General features: G+C 52.6%; 1 protein-coding gene across 2 annotated transcripts in view; it reads left to right on the top strand.

Annotated features, from left to right (window-relative positions):
* The window catches only part of VCP (valosin containing protein), a 36,576-nt gene extending 12,770 nt beyond the window's left edge, over positions 1 to 23,806 (top strand). For both annotated transcript variants that reach the window (XM_070743672.1, XM_070743671.1), the window contains exons 4-17: positions 696 to 838; positions 4,084 to 4,214; positions 7,542 to 7,673; positions 7,875 to 7,977; positions 9,620 to 9,753; positions 11,355 to 11,490; positions 14,992 to 15,104; positions 16,132 to 16,296; positions 17,278 to 17,400; positions 18,418 to 18,630; positions 20,396 to 20,704; positions 21,958 to 22,113; positions 22,219 to 22,373; positions 23,320 to 23,806. In XM_070743672.1, coding sequence (XP_070599773.1) covers positions 696 to 838; positions 4,084 to 4,214; positions 7,542 to 7,673; positions 7,875 to 7,977; positions 9,620 to 9,753; positions 11,355 to 11,490; positions 14,992 to 15,104; positions 16,132 to 16,296; positions 17,278 to 17,400; positions 18,418 to 18,630; positions 20,396 to 20,704; positions 21,958 to 22,113; positions 22,219 to 22,373; positions 23,320 to 23,425 — 2,119 coding nt within the window. In that variant the 3' untranslated portion in view covers positions 23,426 to 23,806. The remainder of the gene's footprint in view (positions 1 to 695; positions 839 to 4,083; positions 4,215 to 7,541; positions 7,674 to 7,874; positions 7,978 to 9,619; positions 9,754 to 11,354; positions 11,491 to 14,991; positions 15,105 to 16,131; positions 16,297 to 17,277; positions 17,401 to 18,417; positions 18,631 to 20,395; positions 20,705 to 21,957; positions 22,114 to 22,218; positions 22,374 to 23,319) is intronic.
* The last annotated feature ends 1,323 nt before the right edge of the window (positions 23,807 to 25,129 follow it).

Here is a 25,129-nt window from a genome sequence, read left to right as displayed (position 1 = left end):
GCAGGAGTGACTATGAGCAGAGGCTCTCTGTCCAGATAGGGCTGCAATTGGTGCACCAGGTGGACCCAGGCAAACGCCCCCCACACCACAGCCGAAAGAGGGTGTGAAAAATGGTTGCACATGACTTTGAATAGTCACTAAACAAACTGTTGTCAGTTGAGAACTACCTGAATTTTTAAGGATTTTCTGAAACATCTGTGGCATTGTTTTAGGTGTCACAGATTTTGGCATCCACTCCCCCGGGAGATTCGCACTGCCCTCGCCCGCCTGGCCTTTCGTAAGGTCTGAAAAACACACCTTTGCTGGCCGGCCTGGGGCTGTTGAGTGCTGCATCCAGTTCCAGCCAATGATATGTGTGTGTGTGATTGTGGTGAGGGTGGAGGAATCCCAGGGTTTTAGCATCCGTTTTTGCTTGGGTTTCTCACTGCTGTATTTTTGTATTTTATTCCTATTTTGTAAGCTGCCCTGAGTCTACGGAGAAGGGCGGCACAGAATCCAAACAAGTAAATAATAATAATAAAAAAAATAAGTGCTAGTTGTCTGCTGCCCAGAGCCCCATTGGAGGAGGGGGCACCCCTCTCTCTTTGCTAAAAGGAGGCGGCCGAAGGGAAGGCCGAGGAGCAAAGTGGGCAAGGGGAGGAGAGAAATGTCGCACCTGAGAATAAATGAGGGGGGGGGGGCTTCTCCCTTTTCAGCATCCAGCCTTGTCCAGACGTGAAGTACGGCAAGCGCATCCACGTGCTGCCCATCGATGACACCGTGGAAGGGATCACCGGGAACCTCTTCGAGGTCTACCTCAAGCCATACTTCCTGGAGGCCTACAGGCCCATCAGAAAAGGTCAGCAAGCGCCTGAGCCGGCTGCGGGGGAGCGGGGCCCTTCGTTCGGGGCGGGGCTGAGACAGAGCCCCCCATCCCCTCGTGGAAGCTGTTGGGCCCCCAAATGCAGCCTCTCTCGCCCCTGGCCCCGGCTTTCCTGCCCCTGCTCTGCAGTGTCCGGAGTGGGTGCTTTTAGCCACCCCCCCCCCCATTAGTGTGGTCTATGGTCAGAAGGGTCTCTGCTCTTGGAAGCTGGACGAGGTCATGAAAGGGTTTTGTTTGCAAGGGTTCAAGAGGATAAGAATCCCTCGGGCTCTGGCCATTGGGCTTTGGGAGCCTCTCCGAGTCTTCCGAGAGGGGCCGCATACAAATCTAATTAATAATAATAATAATAATAATAATAATAATAATAATAATAATAAGTATCAGTAGGTCCCCCCCCCCCTTTTGTTGCTGGTGACTGTCTGTAAGGTTGCAGAAGGCCCGAGTACTTCCGAGTTTCCTTCTCCTGGTGGTAGTCACTGGTCTTTTTGCAAGAGTCCAGGAGAGCTAGGAGATGCACACACACATTCACTGTTACGCCTCCACAAAGCGCAGGTATAGGATAAGGCCCCTTTATTCAGGACCCTGTCACCACCACCTGCCCACTAGCAGCTCAAAAGCAGGCAGATGCAAGGGGATCGTCCGCAGGGGCCACTCAGGGGCCATATAGCCCTGCTGGCCAGGTGACCCTAAAACTGGCTCCCTTGTCTAGAGAACAAGAGGTGAGTGCCGTCTCCTAGAGTTGGACATGACCGTTCGACGTGGGCAGCCCCAGGCAGGGCCTCTCGGCAGCAGGGGAGGTGAGCAGCCTTCTCGGTCTCACAGGCTTAAGCGATGGAGGAGCCACTGCCTAGCAGACCACGCTCCTCGACTGGCAGGCCACGCGTGTCTGTTTGCCCTGCTTGAGAGCTGGTAGTGATGCCCCAGAGGGACAGTCTCTCCATCACGTTTTAAATAACTCAACCATTTCAGGGATTGCAAGACGAGGGGACTTGAGGCACATTATCCCCCAATTTGGGGGAATCCAGTGTAGAAGAAAAGGGTTGGGGGGCTTGTGTTTGCTTTTCTCCAGGCGCAACGCAGGCCTGCAAGCTCCTCCTGCCTTCCCTCTTGTCCAATGGGGTTTTCTTGCTCACTGATTGTATTTACAAGGCTCTGATTACTTACAGGGCCCATTATGTGTCCGTGCCAGTGTCCATCCAGGTGCTGCTTCCCCATATTTTATGTGCCTCTTGGATTAGGAGTTCCTGGCGGGATTTGTATGCCACCCCGAGTCTACGGAGAGGGGTGGCATACAAATCCAATAAATAAATAGCCACTGAGAACGCTTCCCTTTAAAATATTCTTACTGATTCTTTCCATTAATTACAAATAAAGATTAAAAAAATACAAAATTTGTCAATACAATTTAATAGCAAGATTATATTTAAAAGGAGTAAATAAGCCACACGAATGATTACAATTTATTTATGTATTTATTTTATTTATATGCCACCCAACTCCCGAAGGAATCTGGGCGACTTACAGCAAAAGAAATCCAAAATCAATTTAAAGAACACTTTAAAGCCCCTTATTAAAAAAAGCATTCAGTTTTCCTGTTACATCCGTTCAGAGAGGCCACAATTAAAACAGACTAGCACTGTAATCCTTCATCTCTTTCCTTGGGAATAAGTGCCATCCAATTCAGTTGGATTGTCAAATAGGCATTTGAAGAATTATGGAGCAATTGAATAAAAAAATCGAACAAACGTTGCCAACCACTGTAAGCCACAGGCCTACAGGGCTGATCAAAATATAGGTAACTTCCGAAGCGCATATGCGAAATCTATGCTCTTTGCTCCAGTGTGAAGAAGTGAACTATGAAAAATAAATGTGAAAATATAAAAATGTGAAAAAGTGAACTGGAAAGAAAGAGAAAACAAAAACAGAATTAGTTTACTTTTCCGCGATACAGGAAACACATTTACCATGTACCTTTATGCAAATGGCTACATCTCAAATTGTAAGCGCCAAATTTAATCTAAAGTCTGATGGGATCATGTTATCTGATGGGCTCTTTCTGTTGATAAGGATCTAGTCCATCGCCCTGTTCTTTCTGTTTCGCTCAGCCAACCCTCTAAGGCTGGCGTGCAAGGCTCCTCCAGGGAACCCACTGTTCTCTTTCTGCAGCAGTCTAGGCCTGGGATATCTAGAGCTCCGTGCACAGACCCCAGCTTTCAGGAAATCATTTCATACTATGTCAACATAGAATAGAATAGAATGGAATGGAATTTTATTGGCCAAGCGTGATTGGACACACAAGGGATTTGTCTTTGGTGCAGATGCTCTCAGTGTCCATAAAAGAAAAAGATACACTTGTCAAGAATCAGGAGGTACAACACTTAATGATTGTCATAGGGGTCAACTAAGCAACGAAGAAACAATCAATATGAATAAAAATCTTGGGATACAAACATCAAATGACAGTCATACAGTCCTAAGTGGGAGGAAAAGGATGATAGGAATGATGAGAAAAACTAGTAGAAATAGCAGTGCAGATTTAGTAAAAAGTCTGACAGTGTTGAGGGAATTATTTGTTTAGCAGAGTGATGGTGTTTGGGAAAAAAACCTTTCCTTGTGTCTAGTTGTCTTGGTGTGCAGTGCTCTGTAGCGACGTTTTGAGGGTGGGAGTTGTGTCCAGGATGCGAGGGGTCAGTCAATATTTTCCCCGCCCTCTTTTTGACTCGTGCAGTCTACAGGTCCTCAATGGGAGGCAGATTGGCAGCCATTGTTTCTTCTGCAGTTCTTCAAGAACCCGATTCCCTATAGTACTGATGTCCCCTAAAAAGAGGTGACAGAGAGATTTTTTCCCACTTCCACTGGGCAGCCCAGTAAACCTGTAAAAGAAATATATGTGGTGTTGCTTAAATCTTCTGTAAAATATGGAACTCTTCATTCCTAACCACGCTTATGTTCCACACTTACTTTGATGAAATCTAACTGTTGTTATTAATACTGGTTTGTTTTGCCTCTATAAAAAACTTTCCCACTGCATTTTGAGCCGTCAAAATTTGAGAGGCTGCTATGGCAACCAGACTAAACAAAGAACGCAATAGATGCTATTATTACAGGTTTCAGGTAAATTATATGGCCAGCCCTTGCAAAAGTCTAAATGTGTCAATACTAATTAGTGGATGGGTGACATGCAGTGTGAGGCCCCTCACTGAATGTGCTGATGCTTTCAGGGGACATCTTCCTGGTGCGTGGAGGGATGCGCGCCGTGGAATTCAAGGTGGTGGAGACAGACCCCAGCCCCTACTGCATAGTCGCTCCGGACACGGTCATCCACTGTGAGGGGGAGCCGATCAAGCGAGAGGTGAGTGCAGCCTGGGGACGCAGCAGGACTCTGCCTGGGGGGAGAGGGGGGGGGGGGTTACAAAAAAAACACGGTCTGATATCGAGAGAGAGAGAGAGAGGGGAGGGGTCTTTGTAGCTATAACACACACACACACTCATCCCCAGCCTTTCTGGAAGGGGCTTTGGTCAGTTGTTCCTAGGGAAAAAGAGGGAACCAATTGAGAACTAAGAAATCTCCTGAGAATGAGAACAGTCGGTGGAACAACTTGCTTCCAGAAGTTGTGGGTGCTCCACCACTTAAAAAAGAGACTTGACAGCCTCATGATGATGACGATGATAATAATAATAATAATAATGTTTATTTATAATGCCTCTTTATGAAGGGGCATAGCAACAGGCCATGTACAATTGATAGAGACAGACAGTGAGACTTGTTAGGTAACATACCCTTAGCAAAAGCACAGCTAATAGAAACCATGAACCTATGATGAAAACATTCCCACTCTCTCCAGTGTCTCCCCCTCCGACTCATCCCCAGACAAGGATGTTTGAGTTGGCGAATCAAAACTCTCTTGTCTGAAATGATGGAGGGTCTCCTGCTTGAGCAAGGGGTCGCACTAGGAGGCCTCCAGGGTCCCTTCCAACCCAGGTGTTCTGTTGATAGGGACACACGCTGACACGGCTCCTTGGGCGGATGCAGCATCAGAAGTATAGTTGCAAATAAGCCTGCGTGAACTTTGGTATTAAGTCTGATAAAGATTTAGATTTGGCTTAGTGTGAATCCAGGCGTTGTGAATTTGTAAACCATGTGTTTTGAACATAAAACAGCCCTGCTAGGTCAAGCCAAGATGAGTCATCATTTATTTTTTGCGTTGGATCATTGGAGGCCTCAGAGGTGCCCACAAGCAAGACACAGAGATGCGCTGCCCTTGTGTTGCTGCTGCCCTGGGGTTGGTGGTTGGAAAGTGCTCCCCCAGCCGGGAGAGGATGCTGAGTCTTCAGAATTGATGAGACCGGGTGGCGCAGTGGTTAGAGCACAGTATGGCATGTTTACACTGTCACAGCCAGGGGTTCGATCCTGCCGGGGCTCAAGGTGGACTTCTCAGGTCGGTGGAATGAGGACCCATCGAGAGGGCTATAAAGCCTGGTGAAGCGGTGTATAGGTCTAAGTCATATTGCTCCCCTTTCAAAGCCATTACCCATCTTACAATCACAGATTCCACAGGTCAATGATGCAACATCTGAAGGAACGGGGGCGGGGGGGATGGGACTGGCCTTTCAATCAGCTCCATTGGCTGACCAAAGGGGGGGGGGAGCAATTACCTGGCCAAGAGCAAATGGTAGCAGCACCCAGCTAGCCTTGGAAGGGTTAATGCTGGGGGCTGCCTAGCAATCTCTTCCTCCCTCCCTCCCCCCCTCTCGTGCCACTTCTCCTTTGGAACCAAGATTTGCTGTCTGGCTACCCAGAAGCTGGAAAGGAGCTTCCGAGAGGGATATTTGATTGATTTGGATTGGATTGGATTGGATTGGATTGGATTTGTGTGGCGCCCCTCTCCGTAGACTTGGGGCAGCTAACAACAGTAGTAAAACAGCATATGACAATCCAATATTAAAACAGTTAATAGCCATCGGTGGATGTGTCTCCCATGAATGCAACCAACCTTTTTTAAAACGGCTAAGCCAAACCACGAGCCCCACATCCTGTTCCTCATTCCTGGGTGAAGACACCGTCACACTCGCATGTGAAATGTTCAATGTGTCACAGCGCCTGGCATCATGTTCTATTTTCCATTGGACTATTGACCCAATGTAAAGAGGCCCTTCCAACTCCCTTCACAATCACGCTCGGTTTGGACGCCCTGAATAGGTCAGCAGATGGCCTTTTCCGCCTTTCCTCGACCTTCTGTGTCCTTAAGCAGACGGCCCAGTAAACGCAGCTATGCCCAGGCCCAAGATTGTCTGTCTGGTGGGGAGCTTGGCCAAAGCTGTTGTAGAAAAATGCTCCCTTCAATTAGGAACCAAAGAATAGGCCACAGTACAACAAAAGGCATTTTATTGGTGTGAACCAACTGCAGGTAGTCCTTGTGACCACAATTTATAGCAGAGTTTCTGTCGTAAGCCCACCCCCACCCCCACCCCGGTATATAGCGTGGGGCATTTTTATGACAGTCATTAAGCAAATCCAGATCCCCCAGTTGCAGATCGTGTGACCACAAAGGCTCGTGCAACGGTGGTGAGTGTGAGTACAGGTCTTGGTCACTTTTTCCAAGAAGGTCTTGTCTTTGACCCATTAAACAGATGGTCATAAGTGGAGGACCAGTGGATCCCTTATCAAAGAAACACAGAAAATGCTCTCAAGAGTCTCCAGTTTGCAAGATAGGATCCATTCAGATCAATGAGAATTAGAACACAGTCTTAACACTTCAGAAATGTAGGGTCTGGTCACCTGACCACAGGTTGCCTGGATGTTCTGTTGTTCTAGTCCAGTGGTTCTCAAGCTGGAGGTCGGGACCACTTTGGGGGCTGAACGACCGTTTCACAGGGGTCACCTAAGACCCTGGGGGGAAAAGACAAACTTCGCCTGGTGTTAGGAACTAAAGCTTCTACAGTAGGACCTCTAGATACGAGCTGCTCCACATGCGAGTATTCCAAGTTACGAGCCGCGATGCAAGCAAAATTTCTGTTCAACACCCGAGCTCAAATTCGGGATACCAGCCGAGCTTCCACTAGGTGGCGCAAGAATTCCTTGCTTCCAGTTATCTCGGTGCGGAAAAACCAAGTCTAAAGGCATTTCTTCGAGATGCGAGTTGATCGACTTTACGAGCTCGGGTCTGGAACGAATTAAACTCGTATGTCGAGGTACCACTGTATTCTGGCGCCTTGGAAGATATGTTTACAATCCAACCAATCGGGGGTCGAGAGTGGGGGGTCTCCCTCTGGCCTTCCAGACAGTCAGGTTCAAGCTGTGTTGGGAGAATTGGGGCTAGGCTTATGGTTGGGGATCACCACAACTTGAGGAATTCTATTAAGGGGTCACAACATTAAGAAAGGATTCAGAACCACTGCTTTAGAGAGAGTCCAGGCTGACCCTTTCCACTGATACCAAGCCTCTCCTAGGGCAAGGGTGGGCAACACCGGCACCGTTAGGACCTCTGCCTCAGGGATTCTGGGAATTGAAGTCCACATCTCGCAAAGGGGCCATCGTTGCCCCCCCCCCCCTCTTCCAGGAGGACTCTCTGTACTTAAAGCAGACGTGTCAAAATTCTTCCCAGCCAACGAGATGCAACGTGAAGACCACCTTGGTTTTCCTGACATTTCTCCCCCCCCCCCTTTGTGTTGCTTCCAGGATGAAGAGGAATCCCTCAACGAGGTGGGCTACGATGACATCGGGGGCTGCCGGAAGCAGCTGGCTCAGATCAAGGAGATGGTGGAGCTCCCCCTCCGACACCCGGCCCTCTTCAAGGCCATTGGGGTGAAGGTGAGGCTCCCCTCTGGCCCTGACGCCTCAGCTGGAGGACGCTCCCCCTAGAGCCAGCCAGCCCCCTCCTCAGGCGGAAGAGCCCAGGATCCGCGGGGTGGGGGTGTGCAGTGTCTGTGCTGGTGCCTGAAGCCGGGTGCCCCATGGGTGGATGGTGGGGGGCTTTCGGCCTTTGGCCCCAATGGGTCTCTGTCTCTCCAGCCTCCCCGTGGAATCCTCCTCTACGGCCCGCCTGGTACCGGGAAGACCTTGATTGCCAGAGCTGTGGCTAACGAGACCGGAGCATTTTTCTTTCTAATCAACGGTGAGTAGCTGTGCCTTGACCCTCTCAACTTGCAGGCCTGAAACCAAAGGCCGTATTGCCACCACCCACGGCAGGGACGGAGCCTCCAGCAGGCAGCTCCCTCCTTCTTCTGATTGCGATGACCCAGGTTCCCTTATTCATTTTACCACCCAAAGCAGAACTAAAGGAGATGATGCAATAGAAACAAGCACCGTCAGGGATGGGTTTTTTTTAAAAAAGTTTAGAAATGCAACAGGAAACCCAACACAGTCCCAGTGTGAAACCCCGTCAGTCATCTTTGCAGTGACAAGGTCTAAATTGTTCCGAGACCCTCTTTGCCCCCTGTGTGTTTCATGCTGGGGTTTGAAGCCGGGATCCACCTGCAGGCGCCTTAAGGAAACTGGAGGGAAGGCCTGGGCTTCACAGCCACATCCAGAGAGAAGCAGGCTCTGCCTTTGTGCTTATTGATTTAAGAGCAGGCGGGGGTGGGTGGGGGGGGTCTTAAGCTATATCTCTATGAAGACGTCAAGGCTCCAGGTTAACATCCGAACTGAATCAGAGCCAAACTGCCCCTCACAGTCCCCATGTATTGCCGGAGCCATCCTGGCACCCACACTGGGAGGCCGGGGTCTGAGCTTCCCACCCAGTTGAAAGTTCACGTCCTTTGTCCCCCCCACCCACAGACTTGTCACGTTGCCCACTCAGATTGTGCCACTGTGGCTGGTCCTCCTCCTGCTTCCGCCCAGGCAGGTGAGCACAGGATGGCCTTGAACCCCTGGAAGAAATCATGCTTCGTGGCTGCATCTGCTCCCTCCTGAAATAGAATATTCTTGGCCATGTGGGATTGGACACACGAGGGGTTTGTCTTTGGTGCAGATGCTCTCGGTGGACATTAAAAAAGAGACATTTGCCAAGAACCATGAGATGCAACACTTGATGATTGTCATGGGGATCACAGGAGAAAGGTTTTGTGTCTGGAAGCACAGCTGCTTTGCCTGAAGAGATAGCCCTTGGCTTAACAATGATTCATTTAGTGACCATTCCAAATTTTACAACACCACTGGGGAAAAAAACGACTCGGGAATGTTTTTCACACAGACGCTGCAGCATTCCACCTGGTCACTTGATCAAACATCAGGCAGGTGGCAGCTGGTTTCATAGTTACGACAGCTGCCGTATCTCAGGGTCCCATGTTCGTCTTTTGCGACTGACCGTGTGACTGACAACATCAGTGGGGGTGGGGTGGGGGGAGCCGTTGTAAGAACTGTGTTACTAACCTGACAAGTGTGGTGATTCACTCAACTGACAATCAATCAAGGGTGTAAAATGAGGAAATCTCACTGAACAACTGTCTGGCCCAGCAACAGACATTTTGGCCTCTGTTGTGGTCGTAGGTTGAGGACTATCTGTAGTCATGTGGACTTGAACCAGAACGGAACTAGGTCTCATGTAGGGTCGAGGTCTATTGAATCCGCATGAAATGCGCATGGGACAGGGTGGCCACCCAGCCTTGCGCTTCACAGTTTCCAATTCCGGCCGTGGATATTGGAGGCCTCTGGGACCTCAGGCTCTGCCCCTCTGATGTGTTTGTGTGTGTGGGGGTGTTCTTTTGGGGTCCCCCCACCCTAAAGAGGCGGACGCCCCCCTCCCTGCTTCTCCACAGGTCCCGAGATCATGAGCAAGCTGGCCGGGGAGTCGGAGAGCAACCTGCGCAAGGCCTTCGAGGAGGCCGAGAAGAACGCGCCTGCCATCATCTTCATTGACGAGCTGGATGCCATTGCGCCAAAGAGGGAGAAGGTGGGGGCCTCGCCAGCCTTCCATGGGGGGGGGCGGTACCATTATTATTGACTCAGGTTGACTCAGCCTTCCATCCTTGCGAGGTGGGTCAAATGAGGACCCAGATTGTTGGGGCAATATTCTGGCTCTGTTAAAAAGTGCTATTGCTAACATGTTGTAAGCCGCCAGGCGGCATTAAAGAAACAGAAATAGAATAAATTATTAGTAGTAATAGCCCTGAGCCCCCCAGGGGAAGGCAAGGAAGAGACCCAGCCTCAGGCATAAGCCCAGCTGAAGAATTGCTCCCTCGGGTAACTCGGTGGCAGGTGATGCCACAAACCCAAAGGGGGCCTTCCGTTGCCCCCCCCCCCCGCCCCCCGTTTGCTTGAAGTGAGTCTGGGAAATCTCTCTCTCTCCAGCTCATCTTACGCCTGCCATAAGGGAACCCCTCACTCAGGCTTCCAGCTGTCCCCAAGGCTCACGTGGTTGTGGTCTGGGCCCTTGACCCACCAGCTCACACAACCCATATCTCCCAGTGAGCCACGTTTTGGGCTTGATTTCCCCCAGTGTATCCCAGTTCATCCCATTGGAGCAAATCAAATTGAGCTTTGGGTGGGCTGGTTGTCCACTCACTGATTCAGAAGGACAAGCGCAAACCCAAATCAGATATAGGAAAAGGACGATGCTGAAAGAGGTAGGAGGGCCAGGGAGTTAGTGCCCTGGAACAGAGGTGGGCTGGGAGCAGGCGGGGGGGGGGCTCTTGGCGCCTCGGAGGGCAGGGCACGCGGAGGCTGGAGGGGGCAGGGGGGTTTCCAGGCCAGAGTGGCACCTGTCCTTCCTCGGCCGGAATAAGGAAGGAAGAGGGGGAAGCGCGGGGGAGGAAAGGTGGGGGAGCCAACCAGGGCTTTCCCTCCGAGATTGCCTGAAGGGAGAGTTCCGGGTTCTCCTGGGATTCTTCTCCTGACCCGTGTTGGTATGCAAGCTGTTCAGGGGTTTGTTCTGTGGAGTCTAGACTGCCAAAGGAGGAAAGGGCCTCTTAATTGAGGGATGAACTAAAATTGCATTTGTGTCTCTCTCGCTGTCATCTTAAGGGCTGGTTTCTTGGATTGTATGTATTATTTCTCCATATTACTTTATTCCGAAGTACAGTGATACCTTGTCTTACGAACTGAATTGGTTCCAGGACGAGGTTCGTAAGGTGCAAAGTTCATAAGACGAAACAATGATTCCCAAAACTCACCCCTTTTGCCAGACGCGCCCGTTTTCGCACTGGTGGGATTCCCCTGCAGCATTGCAAAATCCGGGGGTGGGGTTTCCCGTGGAGGGGAGTCTCAGGGGGATCCCACCAGTGCAAAAATGGGTGATTCAGCTGGCAACGGAAGTCCGGAGGCGGGGCATCCCAGCGGTGGCAGCGGGTTCGTAAGGTGAAAATATTTTGGAAGAAGAGGCAAAAAAATCTTAAACCCCGGGTTCATATCTCGAAAAGTTCGTAAGACGAGATATCACTGTGTTTAATCTGCTTTTAAGTGTCCCTTCCTGTCCAGGCCTTCGCTTTGGCGTCTCTTCCTTAGGGCCAGGTTCTTTCGTTCCCAAACTGACCCTCTCGGCTGGTCTCTCCGCAGACCCACGGGGAAGTCGAGCGGCGCATCGTGTCCCAGTTGCTGACCCTCATGGATGGCCTCAAGCAGCGAGCCCACGTCATTGTCATGGCTGCCACCAACAGACCCAACAGCATTGACCCAGCCCTCCGGCGGTTCGGTAACTAAGCTTGCTCCATTCGGGGTGTGTGTGTGTGTGTTAGCGACTCGTGTGCAGTTGGGGGTCAGCAAGGTCTCCTTTTGCAGCAGCCAGGGTGCAGAATGCAGCTGTGCCAGGAGTCAGAACTCTGGCATTTTCAAACTTTCTCTGCTTACAAACTTGTGAACTCTGGGGTTGAGCGTTCGCTTAAGATGAAATAATACTTGGCAGGTACAAATTGCAGTTCTGCTCATCTCGTGCACTTTTTCACGTGTGAGTGTGCAAATTTTGGGGTTTGGTAGAACATTCGGAGTTCTTCCTTGCTGGCACCACAGGCAAGTGGACCTTAATTTGCACCAGAAGCCCAGTTCACACGTGCAGAAGGATTAGAGACTTCAAGCTATGATTGGTGACATGTGCAGGGAGGCGTCGCCTTCTGGAGAAAGAGAAGGCTGCTTTGGTTCAGGGGCTTTGTTTAATGACACATCCCTGTACTCCCTGGGGCCTCGTATTCCCATGCGCCTGTGAGTAAAAGGAAAGGAAGTCGGTGCTCCTTCCAGTCAGGGTGACTGTTCCCAGGCCCTTATCTGCTTGCTTGAATAAGCACATTTGGATCTTACATTATATAGAAGAATAATGGTCGCTTGCTTTCTGTGTCCTTGAAATTCTTGTTTCCCCTGCACACCCTCACTCCCCCTGCAGAAGGCTTCCTGGTTGCCAGCCTTGCTCGCTCCTCCCTCTGCCTGGCTCTTCTGAGCTGGAAGGAGAGTAAATGGGGAGGGGTCTCCCTAACAGACCCCTTTTTGTGGGCCCCTTGGGAAAAGGTGGCGGGCTTTAGTCAGCTGTTTGGTTTTTCTCCCTTCAGCCCAGCCCTGAAAAGGGAGGAGAGAGGCAGGGGGCGGCGTGGGGCTGGCCAGTGGGAGGCCCAGAAATGCAATTGGTGACCCGTCTTGCTTAAGGTTTTGAACAGAAATCCCCTTATAAAACCAGGGAGGCCAGATAGTGAGGTATAAAAAGAAGTTTATTGCAAAAGGAAGAAGGATGCAAAGGGGGAAAAACAGATAAATTGTGAGCTGCTCCATGTCTACAGAGAGAGGCGGCATACAAATCTAATATAGTATTATTATTATTATTATTATTATTATCATTAAATTAATAGTCAAGGGAGGGTTCCTAGTGGGGGGGGAGAACTAGTGGACAGCCAAGCCAGCAGGTGGAGGGTGGCTTTATTATTATTATTATTGTTATTGTTATTGTTATTCATTATATTTGTATGCCACCCTTCTCCAAAGACTCTGGCTTGGCCCCTGGAACCTCACCAAAGGCTGATGTGCCCCCATTATTGTCCTGCCTTTACTGGTCAGTGTAGCCGCGCATGGCCGGTGCTCTTTAAGGGTAGAAAAAGGGTTTGTTCCATTTCCGGACTCTTCAGTCCTATCCCATAATATCTTTTGCCACCGGGATCCAGTGTCATTTATAGCTCTCCCCCCCCCCCCCCTCACAGGGTCTGGGCAAGTGGAGCACAAGAGCAGATTGAATCCAAAAGAATAGAAAAATGGGACCAGGATGTCCACAAGAGACTGCAGTGGCCCAGCAGAGCAATAGCCTTTAGACTTACCTACCGCTTCACAGGGCTTTGACAGCCCCCTCTGAGCGTTTTATAGAGAGTCAGCCTCTTGCCCCCAACAATCTGGGTCCCCTTTTGACCCCCCTTGGAAGGAGGGAAGGCTGAGTCCACCTGGAGCCGGGGGTGAGATTTGAACTGCCAAACTGCAGCTAGCAGATAGCACCACCCCAGCTCAGTCTGGTCAAGGCAAAGGCCAGGGGTTAATGTCCAGATCACGGGTCGTCTCCACTCCAAAGGGAAGACCAGATCAACTGCATGCGCACACACACACCCTTGCCCGTTGTGCCGGGGCCACACATTTCCCAACTGCAGAGTGTCTGTCCTGCAGGGCCTGGAGCAAGCGAATGGCACAAGACCCACAGCCTTGGCAACTCCCCTCCCCACCCCCACCCCTGCCTTGAGAAGAGGCCCAGGAGCATCAGCTGCAGCAAACCTAGGTGGCCAATGGCAGCCGCAGATGGGCAGGGAGAGCTGCGTGGAGGCTGTTTTATAGGCTGCCCCTGTCCAGCACGGGAGACCCCATCTGGGCCGGTTCACTTCTAAGAATTCCTGTCCTTTACTGGATGTTATTAATGGGTGGACAGTGCGGTCAGGCGGTAGGGAAAGCGAGTAGAAGGCTTGGCTGCATAGAGCGCTGGTGAGGCCCCATTTGGAATAATACTGTGTCCAGTTCTGGAGACCTCACCTACAAAAAGATATGGACAAAATTGAAGGGGTCCAAAGACGGGCTACAAGAATGGTGGAAGGTCTTAAGCATAAAACGTATCAGGAAAGACTTCATGGACTCAATCTGTATAGTCTGGAGGACAGAAGGGAAAGGGGGGACAGGATCAAAACATTTAAATACGTTAAAGGGCTAAATAAGGTTCAAGGGGGGAAGTGTTTTTAATAGGAAAGTGGACACAAGAACAAGGGGACACAGTCTGAGGTTAGTTGGGGGGGAAATTGTACTGAAAGAGTTGTAAATGCTTGGAACAAACTCCCAGCAGGCATGGTTGGTAAATCCACAGTAATTGAATTGAAACGTGGCTGGGATAAACATATAGCCATCCTAAGATGATGATGATAATAATAATAATAATAATAATAATAATAATAATAATAATAATAATAATAATTTATTAGATTTGTATCCCCCCCCCCCTCTCCGAAGACTCGGGGCGGCATACAAATACAGGTAAAATGCAGGAATTAGTATAAGGGCAGATGGACCAGGAGGTCTTTTTCTGCCGTCCATCTTCTAGGTTTCTTTGTTTTTCCCTCACTGGGAGTAGAGATGAAAAAACTGCTTGTGCACCTATGTCCTGGGCTTTCTTGCCTCGCTGCTTGTATTAATATGGTTTCCAAGTTGTCTTTTTGCGTTGTTTGTTCCTACATGGAGTAATAGGAGGGGGGAGTAGTCTGGGTTTTAAAACTTTGGTTAATTTCTCAGCTACATCTTTGATTTTGGCTCCAGGGAGGCAGCAAAGCCCCTCTAGGTTGATTGCTTGGTCTACAGACACCAGGTCCAGTTCCATTGTCCCCAGCAAGCGCCTTTTTCTGTTTGGGGAGTTTTCCTCTTTATCACCGTGACCATAGATGGTGCTGCTTGGCTGAGGATGTTTGCTGGTGCTTCTTTTTTATGCGCCTGCATGTTTCCTTCCACTGGGAGTCCTTCGTGTTGGCTGCGTAGAGCCAGTGGGGCTGCATCTGAGGGGGTGGGTTTTCTTTCCAACTGCCAGGGGCACTCGATGGGTGGGGAGGGGAGGGGAGCTGCCCCCCACAAGGCTGTACAGTTTTGGTAGCCTCCTTGCTTGCCAAGAGCTGAGCCTGGCCTCTGTGGGACCTTGGATGCTGCAAAGGATTCAGCTCTCTAGGGGAAAGGAAAGGTGACCATTGCTCTTGGTCCACTGCAGGCCGCTTTGACCGGGAGGTGGACATTGGCATCCCTGATGCGACTGGCCGCCTGGAGATCTTGCAGATCCACACCAAGAACATGAAGTTGGCCGATGATGTTGATCTGGAGCAGGTGGGTTTGGTTGTGTTTTCTTAATTATTATAGTTAAATGTTATATAAACTTAGTAGCAGGTCATGACGGCCACAATAAAAGAATCATTCCAAAATGTGAGGTGGGTCCATTTAAAGTCATTATTATTTTCCCCCCTCCTTTTTCTTCTCTCTCTCTCTCTCTCCTCCCTCCCTCCCTTCTCAAGGCAGCAATCACGCCTGCCACTTGTCTAATACTGTTTCCTCCTCATGTTTTCCCCACAACAACAACAACCCTGTGAGGTGGGTTGTATGCGGATGAGAGCGACTGACCGAGCCACTCAGCCGCTAGAGCTGCTCAGGCTCAGCTTCCCTTAGAAGGAGGTGGAAGGAGAAGACTGTCACCTGCATGTCAATGGCTAATTACACCAAAAGCTATTGTTTATTTAACACCCCCCCACCCCAAACACACCCACCCACCTTGGTAGCTTAAGCACTGATCCTGTGCTGGACCCATTGTGGTGTGTTAGTTGTGAACTTCCTCAGGGTTTTAAGGAGGAAGAGAGTCTATTGCCTAGCCTGGGAATAGTTTGGGGGTGTGCATTGTGGCTCTCAAGCGGAGGGGTCGTCTCTGGCACAGGGCCTTCCACAGCACCGTTGAGACTGGCCAGGTTCCCAGCCTGAGGAGCCCCCAGCCCCCTTTCTCTCTCCTGCCTCTGCCCTAGATCCGTAGGTGGGAAAGGAGGGGGCAGGCGCGAGGCAGTGGAGCAGGAACAGAAGAGTGGAAGGAAGCAGCCAGGAGCGGAGGGAGCACATGGCCACCGAAACCCCGGAGCCTTCTCATTAAACTGGGTCACGGCTGACATTTTGCACAGCAGACCTCTCTGCTCAGTGCCCTCAAAAACCCTTCTCAAGAACAGGGATAAATCTCAATGAATTCCATTGTCCAAAAGCGGAGATACACTCAAGCCGCCTCTCCGGTTGCTTGGGCATTGTTGCGGGGCCTCCTCCAGGTCCCCCTGTCTCAGAGCAGGATCAGGTCCTGACGTGTGTCCCTTCTCTGCTCCAGGTGGCCAACGAGACCCACGGCCATGTGGGGGCCGACCTGGCTGCGCTGTGCTCAGAGGCGGCTCTGCAGGCCATCCGGAAGAAGATGGACCTGATTGACCTTGAAGACGAGACGATCGATGCCGAAGTGATGAACTCCCTGGCCGTCACCATGGATGACTTCCGGGTAAGGCAGCCGCGCGGGCAACTCCCCTTCCTCGGCCTGGAGAAATGGCCGGGATCAAGCGAAGTAACACCTCCCGTCCCTTCTCGTCTCTTTTTGCCGATGACTCTAAAGTGTGCAATGGGGTTGATATTCCTGGAAGCATCTTTAAATATGATAAATGATTTAGCTTTACTAGATATGGTGGTCAAAGCAATGGAAACTGCAGTTTAATGTTACCAAATGTCAAATAATGCACTTGGGGAAAAGGAATCCTCAATCTGAGTATTGTATTGGCAGTTCTGTGTTAGCAAATACTTCAGAAGAAAAGGATTTAGGGGTAGTGATTTCTGACAGCCTCAAAATAGGTGAACAGTGCGGTCAGGCAGTAGGGAAAGCGAGTAGGATGCTTGGCTGCATAGCTAGAGGTATAACAAGCAGGAAGAGGGAGATTATGATCCCGCTATATAGAAGGCTGGTGAGACCCCATTTGGAATACTGTGTTCAGTTCTGGAGACCTCACCTACAAAAAGATATTGACAAAATTGAACGGGTCCAAAGACGAGCTACAAGAATGGTGGAAGGTCTTAAGCATAAAACGTATCAGGAAAGACTTCATGAACTCAATCTGTAGAGTCTGGAGGACAGAAGGGAAAGGGGGGACATGATCGAAACATTTAAATATGTTAAAGGGTTAAATAAGGTTCAGGAGGGAAGTGTTTTTAGTAGGAAAGTGAACACAAGAACAAGGGGACACAATCTGAAGTTAGTTGGGTGAAAGATCAAAGGCAACATGAGAAAATATGATTTGACTGAAAGAGTCGTAGATGCTTGGAACAATCGTCCAGCAGACGTGGTGGGTCAATCCACAGGAACGGAATTGAAACCTGCCTGGGATGAACATAGATCCACCCTAAGATAAAATACGGGAAACAGTACAAGGGCAGAGTAGGGGGACCCGCATGTCTTTTTCTGCCGTCAATCAATGTTCTTTGCACATCCCAGTGGGCCCTAAGCCAGAGCAACCCCTCAGCCCTGCGCGAGACGGTGGTGGAAGTCCCACAGGTGACCTGGCAAGACATCGGGGGCTTGGAAGACGTCAAGCGGGAACTCCAGGAGCTGGTGCAGGTGAGGCTGGGGGGCCGTGTCCCCTCGTGGATGTTCAGGGCAGCCCCTGCTCTTAGAAATTAGTCTCTCTTTAAAAATGTTTGGTAGGTCTTAAGTTTTGAGTGGTTCTGTTTCACAGCAACTATGAAATCTTTATATGGATTGAACATTTGCCTGCCTGGCGATTTTATGTTGACCTTTTAGGCCACCCAGCTCTCTAGCAAGATTGGTGATACGCACCACTCAAAAAAATAAAGGGAACACAGAATATAACTCCAGGTCAATCAAACTTCTGTGAAATCAAACTGCCCACTTGGGAAGCAACAGTGGTTGACAATCAATGTCACATGTTGTCAGCACATCCAGATATGTACAGAACAAAGGATTCCATGGGAAGATTCCATTCACTCAGATCTAGGGGGGGTTCTTTGAGGGTCCCCTCTGTTTTCTTTGAGCAGTACACATAAAACAGCAGTTAAGAATCCCAACACCTTGAAGAAAAGCAGAGAATAAAAACCACTTACACACACACACCTGCACTCACTCTGACCCAAAGCCTGGGGGTGGGGGGTGGGCCCTTCGGGACAGGGCCGGGCCCTGGGGGGAGCTGTGAGCCTTTAGATGGGCCTCCTCCCGCCTTGCCCAAAAAATAGCCATCAAGCTGCTTGGGAAGCGCTGGTGCTGTGGGTGGAGCCGCAGGGCTGCTGTGAGGCTTGTTCCCTTCGTCCTGACGTGTGGTCCACCTTCTCCTTCCTCTCCACATGTTCTCCCCCCAGTGTCTTTGTTGGAGGTGGGGGTGATAATGGCACGCTGGTGGGAGGGAGGGGACGGGTGGCCCTTGCCATGGGATGGGGGCCATGTTCATTGGATGCTGAAACAGGGTGGTCCCAGCCCCCTCCCTGCCCTCGGCGTGACCTGATTGGTGCCCTCTGGAGTGGTGGGTGACAGGGCAGGCTTTGTGTCCAGGTGGTTCTCCCTCCCTGTTTCCCTCGGCCATCTCCTCTCGGGGAGCTGACCTTGAGTCCCTTCCTTCTCCAGTACCCGGTGGAGCATCCAGACAAATTCCTCAAGTTTGGCATGACCCCCTCCAAAGGGGTCCTCTTTTATGGCCCCCCCGGCTGTGGGAAGACCCTGCTGGCCAAAGCCATTGCCAATGAATGCCAGGCCAATTTCATCTCCATCAAAGGTCCAGAGCTGCTCACCATGTGGTTTGGAGAGTCGGAGGCCAACGTGCGCGAGATCTTCGACAAGGTGAGTCTGCCCTTCCCCCCTCCCCCCACCTGCTCACCTGGACATCTCAGTTGGGGGGCGGGGGGTTGCGATCCAGGTGGCCCAGGCAGAGCCGGCCTTCGATCGAGTCCTTTATTGCCCTGCTAGCTGCCCCAACAGGTGGCCCTCTGCCCCGCCAGGTAAGGTTCAGCCCCACAGCCAGTGAACAGCCAGACCCAATTGGCGAAGGCAGGGAGGAAGTCCAGAGAGAAGGGGCACATCCATGGGGCATGAGGTCCAGGGTCAGGGCCCAGGGGGTCAGGCCCTCCCTCTGGGAAAGGCAAGTGCCGTGTTTTTCGGAGTATAAGACGCCCCTTAGTTTTGGGGGAGGAAAATAGGGAAAGAACCAAGTATCCATCTGGCCAGCATCCATAGTCTGGTCAGCTTCAGCCCATTATCTTAATCCCCTGGTTAAGGGCTTTCAAAAACCTTTATTCCGAGAGAGTAACCATGAAAGGGCTTGCAAGTGGGTAAGAGCTGGGAACATGGCTAGAACCTGGTTAGGGCTGGAAAGAAACAATCTGGGCAAGTAGAACAATGGAAAAACCCTGCAAAGACTCAGGGGCTTGGAGAACATTCTTCCCAGAGAGTAACAGTGAAGGAGCTGGGAACATGGCTAGAACCTGGTTAGGGCTGGAAAGAAACAATCTGGGCAAGTAGAACAATGGAAAAACCCTGCAAAGACTCAGGGGCTTGGAGAACATTCTTCCCAGAGAGTAACAGTGAAGGAGCTGGGAACATGGCTAGAACCTGGTTAGGGCTGGAAAGAAACAATCTGGGCAAGTAGAACAATGGAAAAACCCTGCAAAGACTCAGGGGCTTGGAGAACATTCTTCCCAGAGAGTAACAGTGAAGGAGCTGGGAACATGGGTAGCGCCTGGTTAGGGCTGGGGGGGGGGGGAGAAGAGCTATATTCACAATATGAGACCCACCCAAGCGATCAGCCTCTGTTAGGGAGGAAAAGGGCGAATCTTACACTCCGAGAAATGCACTGGGCAGTAGCAGGAGTCTAGGCCTAGTCTTTCTTAAGCCAAGCCAAACAACTGCCCCCCACCCCCAAAAACAAAGAAACCCTGAGGAGTTCTGTGCAGCCTTTAAGTCATGGAAAAGAGGGCCAGCTTTGTTTGGGGAAACTGGGAAGTCCCACGTCCCCCCTTTGTACCTGCCCTGCTGCCTCTCTAGGGCCTCTCTGGCACAGGGCTGCCCCAGTTGCTCTGATGAACGCAGGAAGAAGGGGTGGGGCATTTGGAAGGTATCTGGAAATCCTGAAACTGGCCAGTGGGGGTGTGTCAAATGACCGTTTCACAGGGGTCACCTAAGAAGGCCCTGGGGAGAAAAGGCAAACTTCCCCTGGGGTTAGGAGCTAAAGTTCTATTCTGGCCCCTTGGGACCTATTTTTACAATCCGTCCAATCAGACGTTGACAGTGAGGGTGTCCCTCTGACCTTCCCGCCAATCAGCTTCAAGCTGTCTTGGGACAATTGGCACTATACTTAGGGTTGGGGGTCACCACCACACGAGGAACCGTATTAAGGGGTTGTGGCATTAGACAGGTGGAGAAGCCCTTTAGGGAGAAGAGTGGGAGAACTAACATTAACAGCAGGGCCTTTGGGGCAGGGGCCCAGTTCCGGGACCTTGAGGTTGTAGCCCCTGTGCACCAGCACTCAGGGACAGCCGTTGCCAGGGGCCCTCTCGGGGCCCAATGCCGGCAGCCTGTGCTGACCGAGGCGCTCTCCTCCCCTCGTCAGGCCCGCCAAGCCGCTCCCTGTGTGCTGTTCTTCGATGAGCTGGATTCCATTGCGAAGGCCCGCGGGGGCAACATTGGGGACGGCGGGGGTGCCGCCGACCGAGTGATCAACCAGATCCTCACCGAGATGGACGGCATGTCGACCAAGAAGAACGTCTTCATCATTGGGGCCACCAACCGGCCGGACATCATCGACCCGGCCATCCTGCGGCCTGGACGCCTGGACCAGCTCATCTACATTCCTCTGCCCGATGAGAAGTCCCGCGTGGCCATCCTCAAGGCCAACCTGCGGAAGTCGCCCGTGGCCAAGGCACGTTGGTATTACCAGACTCTGTGTGTGTGTGTTGTGAGTGTGTGTGTGAGAGAGAGGAAGGGAGAGAAGGCTGCTGCTCCTATCTGCCTTGTTTAATTTTGGGCCCTGGTATATTTATTTATTTATCGGACTTTTATGCCGCTCATCTCTGAGGACTTTACATAACATTTCAGGACCAATTAATTAAATATATATCATCTCAAACTAAAAACCCTAAAAACCCAGCCATTCCCATTCAATCAGGTTCAGTCAGATTCTTGGCCCCTGGCCGATGAATGAAGGGCCCCAAGCCTGGCGACATAAGTGACCCTTGAGACTCTTGCGGAAGGTGAGGAGGGTGGGGGCAATATGGATCTTCGGAGGGGGGGATTCCAGAGGGCTGGGGCCCCCTCAGAGAAGGCTCTCCCCCGGGCCCTGCCAACCAGCATTGTCTAGTTGACAGGACCTGGAGAAGGCCCACTCTGTGGGACCTGACCGGACGCTGGGGCTCATGCAGCAGGAGGCCCGATGCCATGTAGGGCTTTATAGGTCATAACCAACACTTTCAATTGTGTCCGGAAACCAATTGGCAGCCGCTGCAGGCCGCAGAGTGTTGGAGAGAGAGGTACATGGCTGGGGAGGCCCGTGACTGCTCCCGCGGCTGCGTCCTGCGCAACCTGCAGCTTCCGAGTGCTCTTCAGAGGGAGCCCCACGCAGAGAGCGTTGCAGTAGTCGAACCCCGAGGTGATGGGGCCACGATGGCTTTTAACACCCATTCAGGGGAAGGGGACCACCCGTTGGGAATCCCGCAGGAAGACAGGCAGGCAGCCGCCCCTGGCCCCTCCCGTCTTCCCTGAGCCTTAAGCCCAACGTGGACCTGGGTTGCAGCTGGATGTTAGGGGCAGCCATCCATTTTGGAGGGGCCCCAGAGTTGCAGCCCGGTGGCCAGAAGGAGTCTGGGGGGACGGGGGACGGAGGCCTCTTCCCCCTTTTCCTGGTCGAGCTCCCTCTCCTCCTCCTCCTCCTCCTTTGGTGCAATGTGGGAGTGGAGCCCTGCCCAGCGCTGCTGCCGGAAGAGTCTCGGCCTCCCGCTGCTCATCGCTGGAGAAAAGAGGGGCTCCCAACGTGTTCCGGTCTCCTGCGGTTGCAGCCATTGTGGCTTGAGTTTCCCTATTTGTGCTGCTTGCTGGCAGGGCGGGTGAATGGGAGCCAACTGCCAGCGGGGCCTCGGTGGGCACAGGCGACACGTGGCATTTCCCTTCCCTCCTCAGGACGTGGATCTGGAGTTCCTGGCCAAAATGACCAACGGCTTCTCAGGAGCTGACCTCACGGAGATTTGCCAGCGGGCCTGCAAGCTGGCCATCCGCGAGTCGATCGAGAGCGAGATCCGGCGGGAGCGGGAGAGGCAGACCAACCCCTCGGCCATGGTGAGCAGCTGGGGCTCGGGGGAGGGGCAGCCGGAGGGGGGCGGTCCCGAGGGGTGACCTTCACCACCACCCAGTGCTGACAGCCATGCCCCTTGCTCTGCGTAGGAGGTCGAAGAGGACGACCCGGTCCCCGAGATCCGTCGGGATCACTTCGAGGAAGCCATGCGTTTTGCCCGCCGATCAGTCAGCGACAACGACATCCGCAAATACGAGATGTTTGCGCAGACCCTGCAGCAGAGCCGTGGATTCGGCAGCTTCAGGTGCGCGCCCGGGGGCGAGGGGGTCTTGGGAAGCTGCTTGGGGGCCCTCCCCCCTCCGGCCCCTCGGTCAACAGGGACTAGTGGGGAGGGGGGATGGTTTTTCTGGACACCGGGAACCTCTGTTCTGTTATCTGGGGATCCCTGACTTCCCCAAACTGGCCAGTGGGGTGAGGTTCCCCTGTGGCCGGAAGGGGCCTGCAGGAGCTGAGAGGATCAGCCCCTCTGCCTCCCTCTCCCTCGCGGGTTCTCCCTGTGCCTGCTGACACCCTCCCCCCAGTTTATACTGAACAAGTGAGTGGCACAAGCTGGTTCCCTGGCCCCAGACCCTCCTGGTGACCCCCACTCATCCCAGTCCCACCCACCCTGAGGGTTTAGTCCACCCACCCCAGGCTGCTTCTCTCGGCCCCTCACCCTCTCACCACCTCCTGGCTCCCGGCTGCTCCTGTCTCCCTCTCTCTCTGCATCTGGAGAGGCCTCTGGTCCCTGGTCCTCTGCGCAGAGTGAGGGACTGTGTGAGAACAAGGAAGGCCAGGCGGGAAGGGATTTCATAGGTCAGAAAGGCCATTCCTGCAGGGGCTGCCCTGCCTTCAGCCGGGGAGGGGGGTGCAGGGGCTAGCTACCTGCTAGCTCTGTAGTTCAGGAGTTCAAATCTCCCCACCGTCTCCAGGTGGACTCAGCCTTCCATCCTTCTGAGAGGGGGGGGGGTCAAATGAGGACCCAGATTGTTGGGGGTGTTGTGCTGATTCTGGGAACCGCTTAGAGAGGAGGGAGGGAGATCAGCCTAAGGGCTCTTGGTGTCCAGGGCTCTGGGAAGCTATTCTGAGACAGGAGACCCTGGGGGGGGGGGGGGGAGGAGAGGTGTTCCCTTTGGGCTTTCCAGATGTGGGGCTCCCCAGCTGTGCCCTGCCGCCCCCAGTGACCCTCCGTGCTGTGCTTCTCCCGGCAGATTCCCGTCAGGCAACCAGGGGGGCGCTGGGCCGAGCCAGGGCACGGGTGGCAGCGGTGGAGGCAACGTCTACAGTGAAGACAACGATGACGATCTCTATGGTTAAGCTGCGGCCAGAGTGGACCAGACTCCCGCCCAGGCCACGTTGTACAGGGCAGTCCTCACAGCCAGTGGACTCCGGGCTTCTTCATTCCTCGGTCAGACTCATGTAGCTGCTGCGTGTCTCAGGCTCTCTCTCTCTCTCTCTCTCTCTCTCCCCCCCCCCCCCCCACCGCGGGGCCTGGGGTCAAGGCCGGGCGGTGGGCTGCCGGGTTGGGCTGGGAAGCGGAGGAGGAGGAGGAGGAGGAGGAGGAGGGGAATTCTGGGAAAATTTTTCTGTTCTAGTTTTATGGCGGAATCAGCAGCTTTAGCAACGGGTACAACAATAGCCTGTAAAAAAAAGAGATTAATAAAAACTCACAAAAATAAAAAAGTCCCATAACTTCAACCTGGCCTAAAGGTGCCTTTGTTCCCCACTAAACTCCTCTGGGCATTTCTCCTCTCTTCGGGGGGCCAGCCAAGGTCCTGCAGGGAAGCCTTTGGGAGCAAGAACAGGGGGGGGGGGGCTTTTCCGTGGGCAGGACGTGGCCGCGTGGCTTTCGCTTCCTCTGCCAGGCCAGCCGCCTCTTCCGCCTGCGTTGGGCCCCTGGAGAGTTTTGGCCTTCCAGGTCAGGGTGGCCCCAAAGGCCCTTGTCCAAAGGGCAGCTGGACTCCTCCCTTGGGCGTCCCCCCCCCCCCCCAGAGAGCGTTTTGCTTCCCAGCCAGAGTTAAGAACTGAAGAGACTTCTTGGATGAGGAGCAAAACGTCTCCCCAGGACACAAAAAACTCCAGCTGCCTTTTCGGAAAAGCCCCTTGGGGTGTCCATGCTGCCTTGGTGTCCGTGCGAAGCTCCCTCCCCTGGTCTCCTCCTCTCGCTTTGGACGAGAGAGAGGACATAAGAACCGAAGAGGAGCCCTGCTGAATCAGGCCAAAGGCCATGGAGTCCAGCATTCTGTGTCCCACAGTGGCCCCCCAATTGTCCGTGGGGATCTTGAGCAGAAAGAGAGGGCAAGACCCTCCCTTTCCCTGGACCCCCAACAAATGGGGCCCAAGGGAACCCCGACTGCCTCCACCAAACACAGGGGCGGCACCTGGACCTCCGTTTCAATCACCACCATTGTCCGTTGAGAGGCCATCGGAGCTCTGGGTTCAGCTAACTTTGGTTGACCTTCATCGCAATGGTGGCTTGTTCCTGACTTGAGCCGTGATTCAGGAGGCCCCTTGTGGAGCGCGTGAATGGGCTGTTCTGGGAGCCCGTGAATAGAAGGCTCTCCCAGTGGGGGGGTCTCCACCCTCCAGAGCACGGAATCACAAAATGTTCAGTGTAGGATGTGACTAAGGGAGCCTAATAGTCTGAGCACAAAACCCTCTTGGACGCTGGTGTTCTGGGAAACGGCCGGAGCTTCTGGGAAGGCAGCTCTGGCGCAGGAGCCGGTGCAATTAACCCCGCGAAGGAGCCGCTGCCCCTTCATTATCTCCTGACTCGCATTCTTCTCCCGCGCTCTCCACCCACAGGCCAATTATCCCGATTTCAGCAGCACTCTTGACGGAGGCCCCTGCTTTTGTTTGTATTTGTCATTTAGTTTTCTGAACAAGTCGACATGTGAGCTCTCATCCCTCCCCCGGCTTCGGGGCCTTGTCCTCTGCAGAGGAAGGAAGTTTGCCCTCCAGCTTTCTAGTCCTGAAGGAGGAGGGCCGAAGCCCCCCTGCCTTTTGCCCCCTTTTGTCCAC

Source organism: Erythrolamprus reginae, chromosome 2, assembly GCF_031021105.1.
Source record: "Erythrolamprus reginae isolate rEryReg1 chromosome 2, rEryReg1.hap1, whole genome shotgun sequence".
NCBI lineage: Eukaryota > Metazoa > Chordata > Lepidosauria > Squamata > Dipsadidae > Erythrolamprus > Erythrolamprus reginae.
The sequence above is the reverse complement of the archived record's forward strand: the minus strand, read 5'-3'. Positions and strand labels throughout refer to the sequence as shown.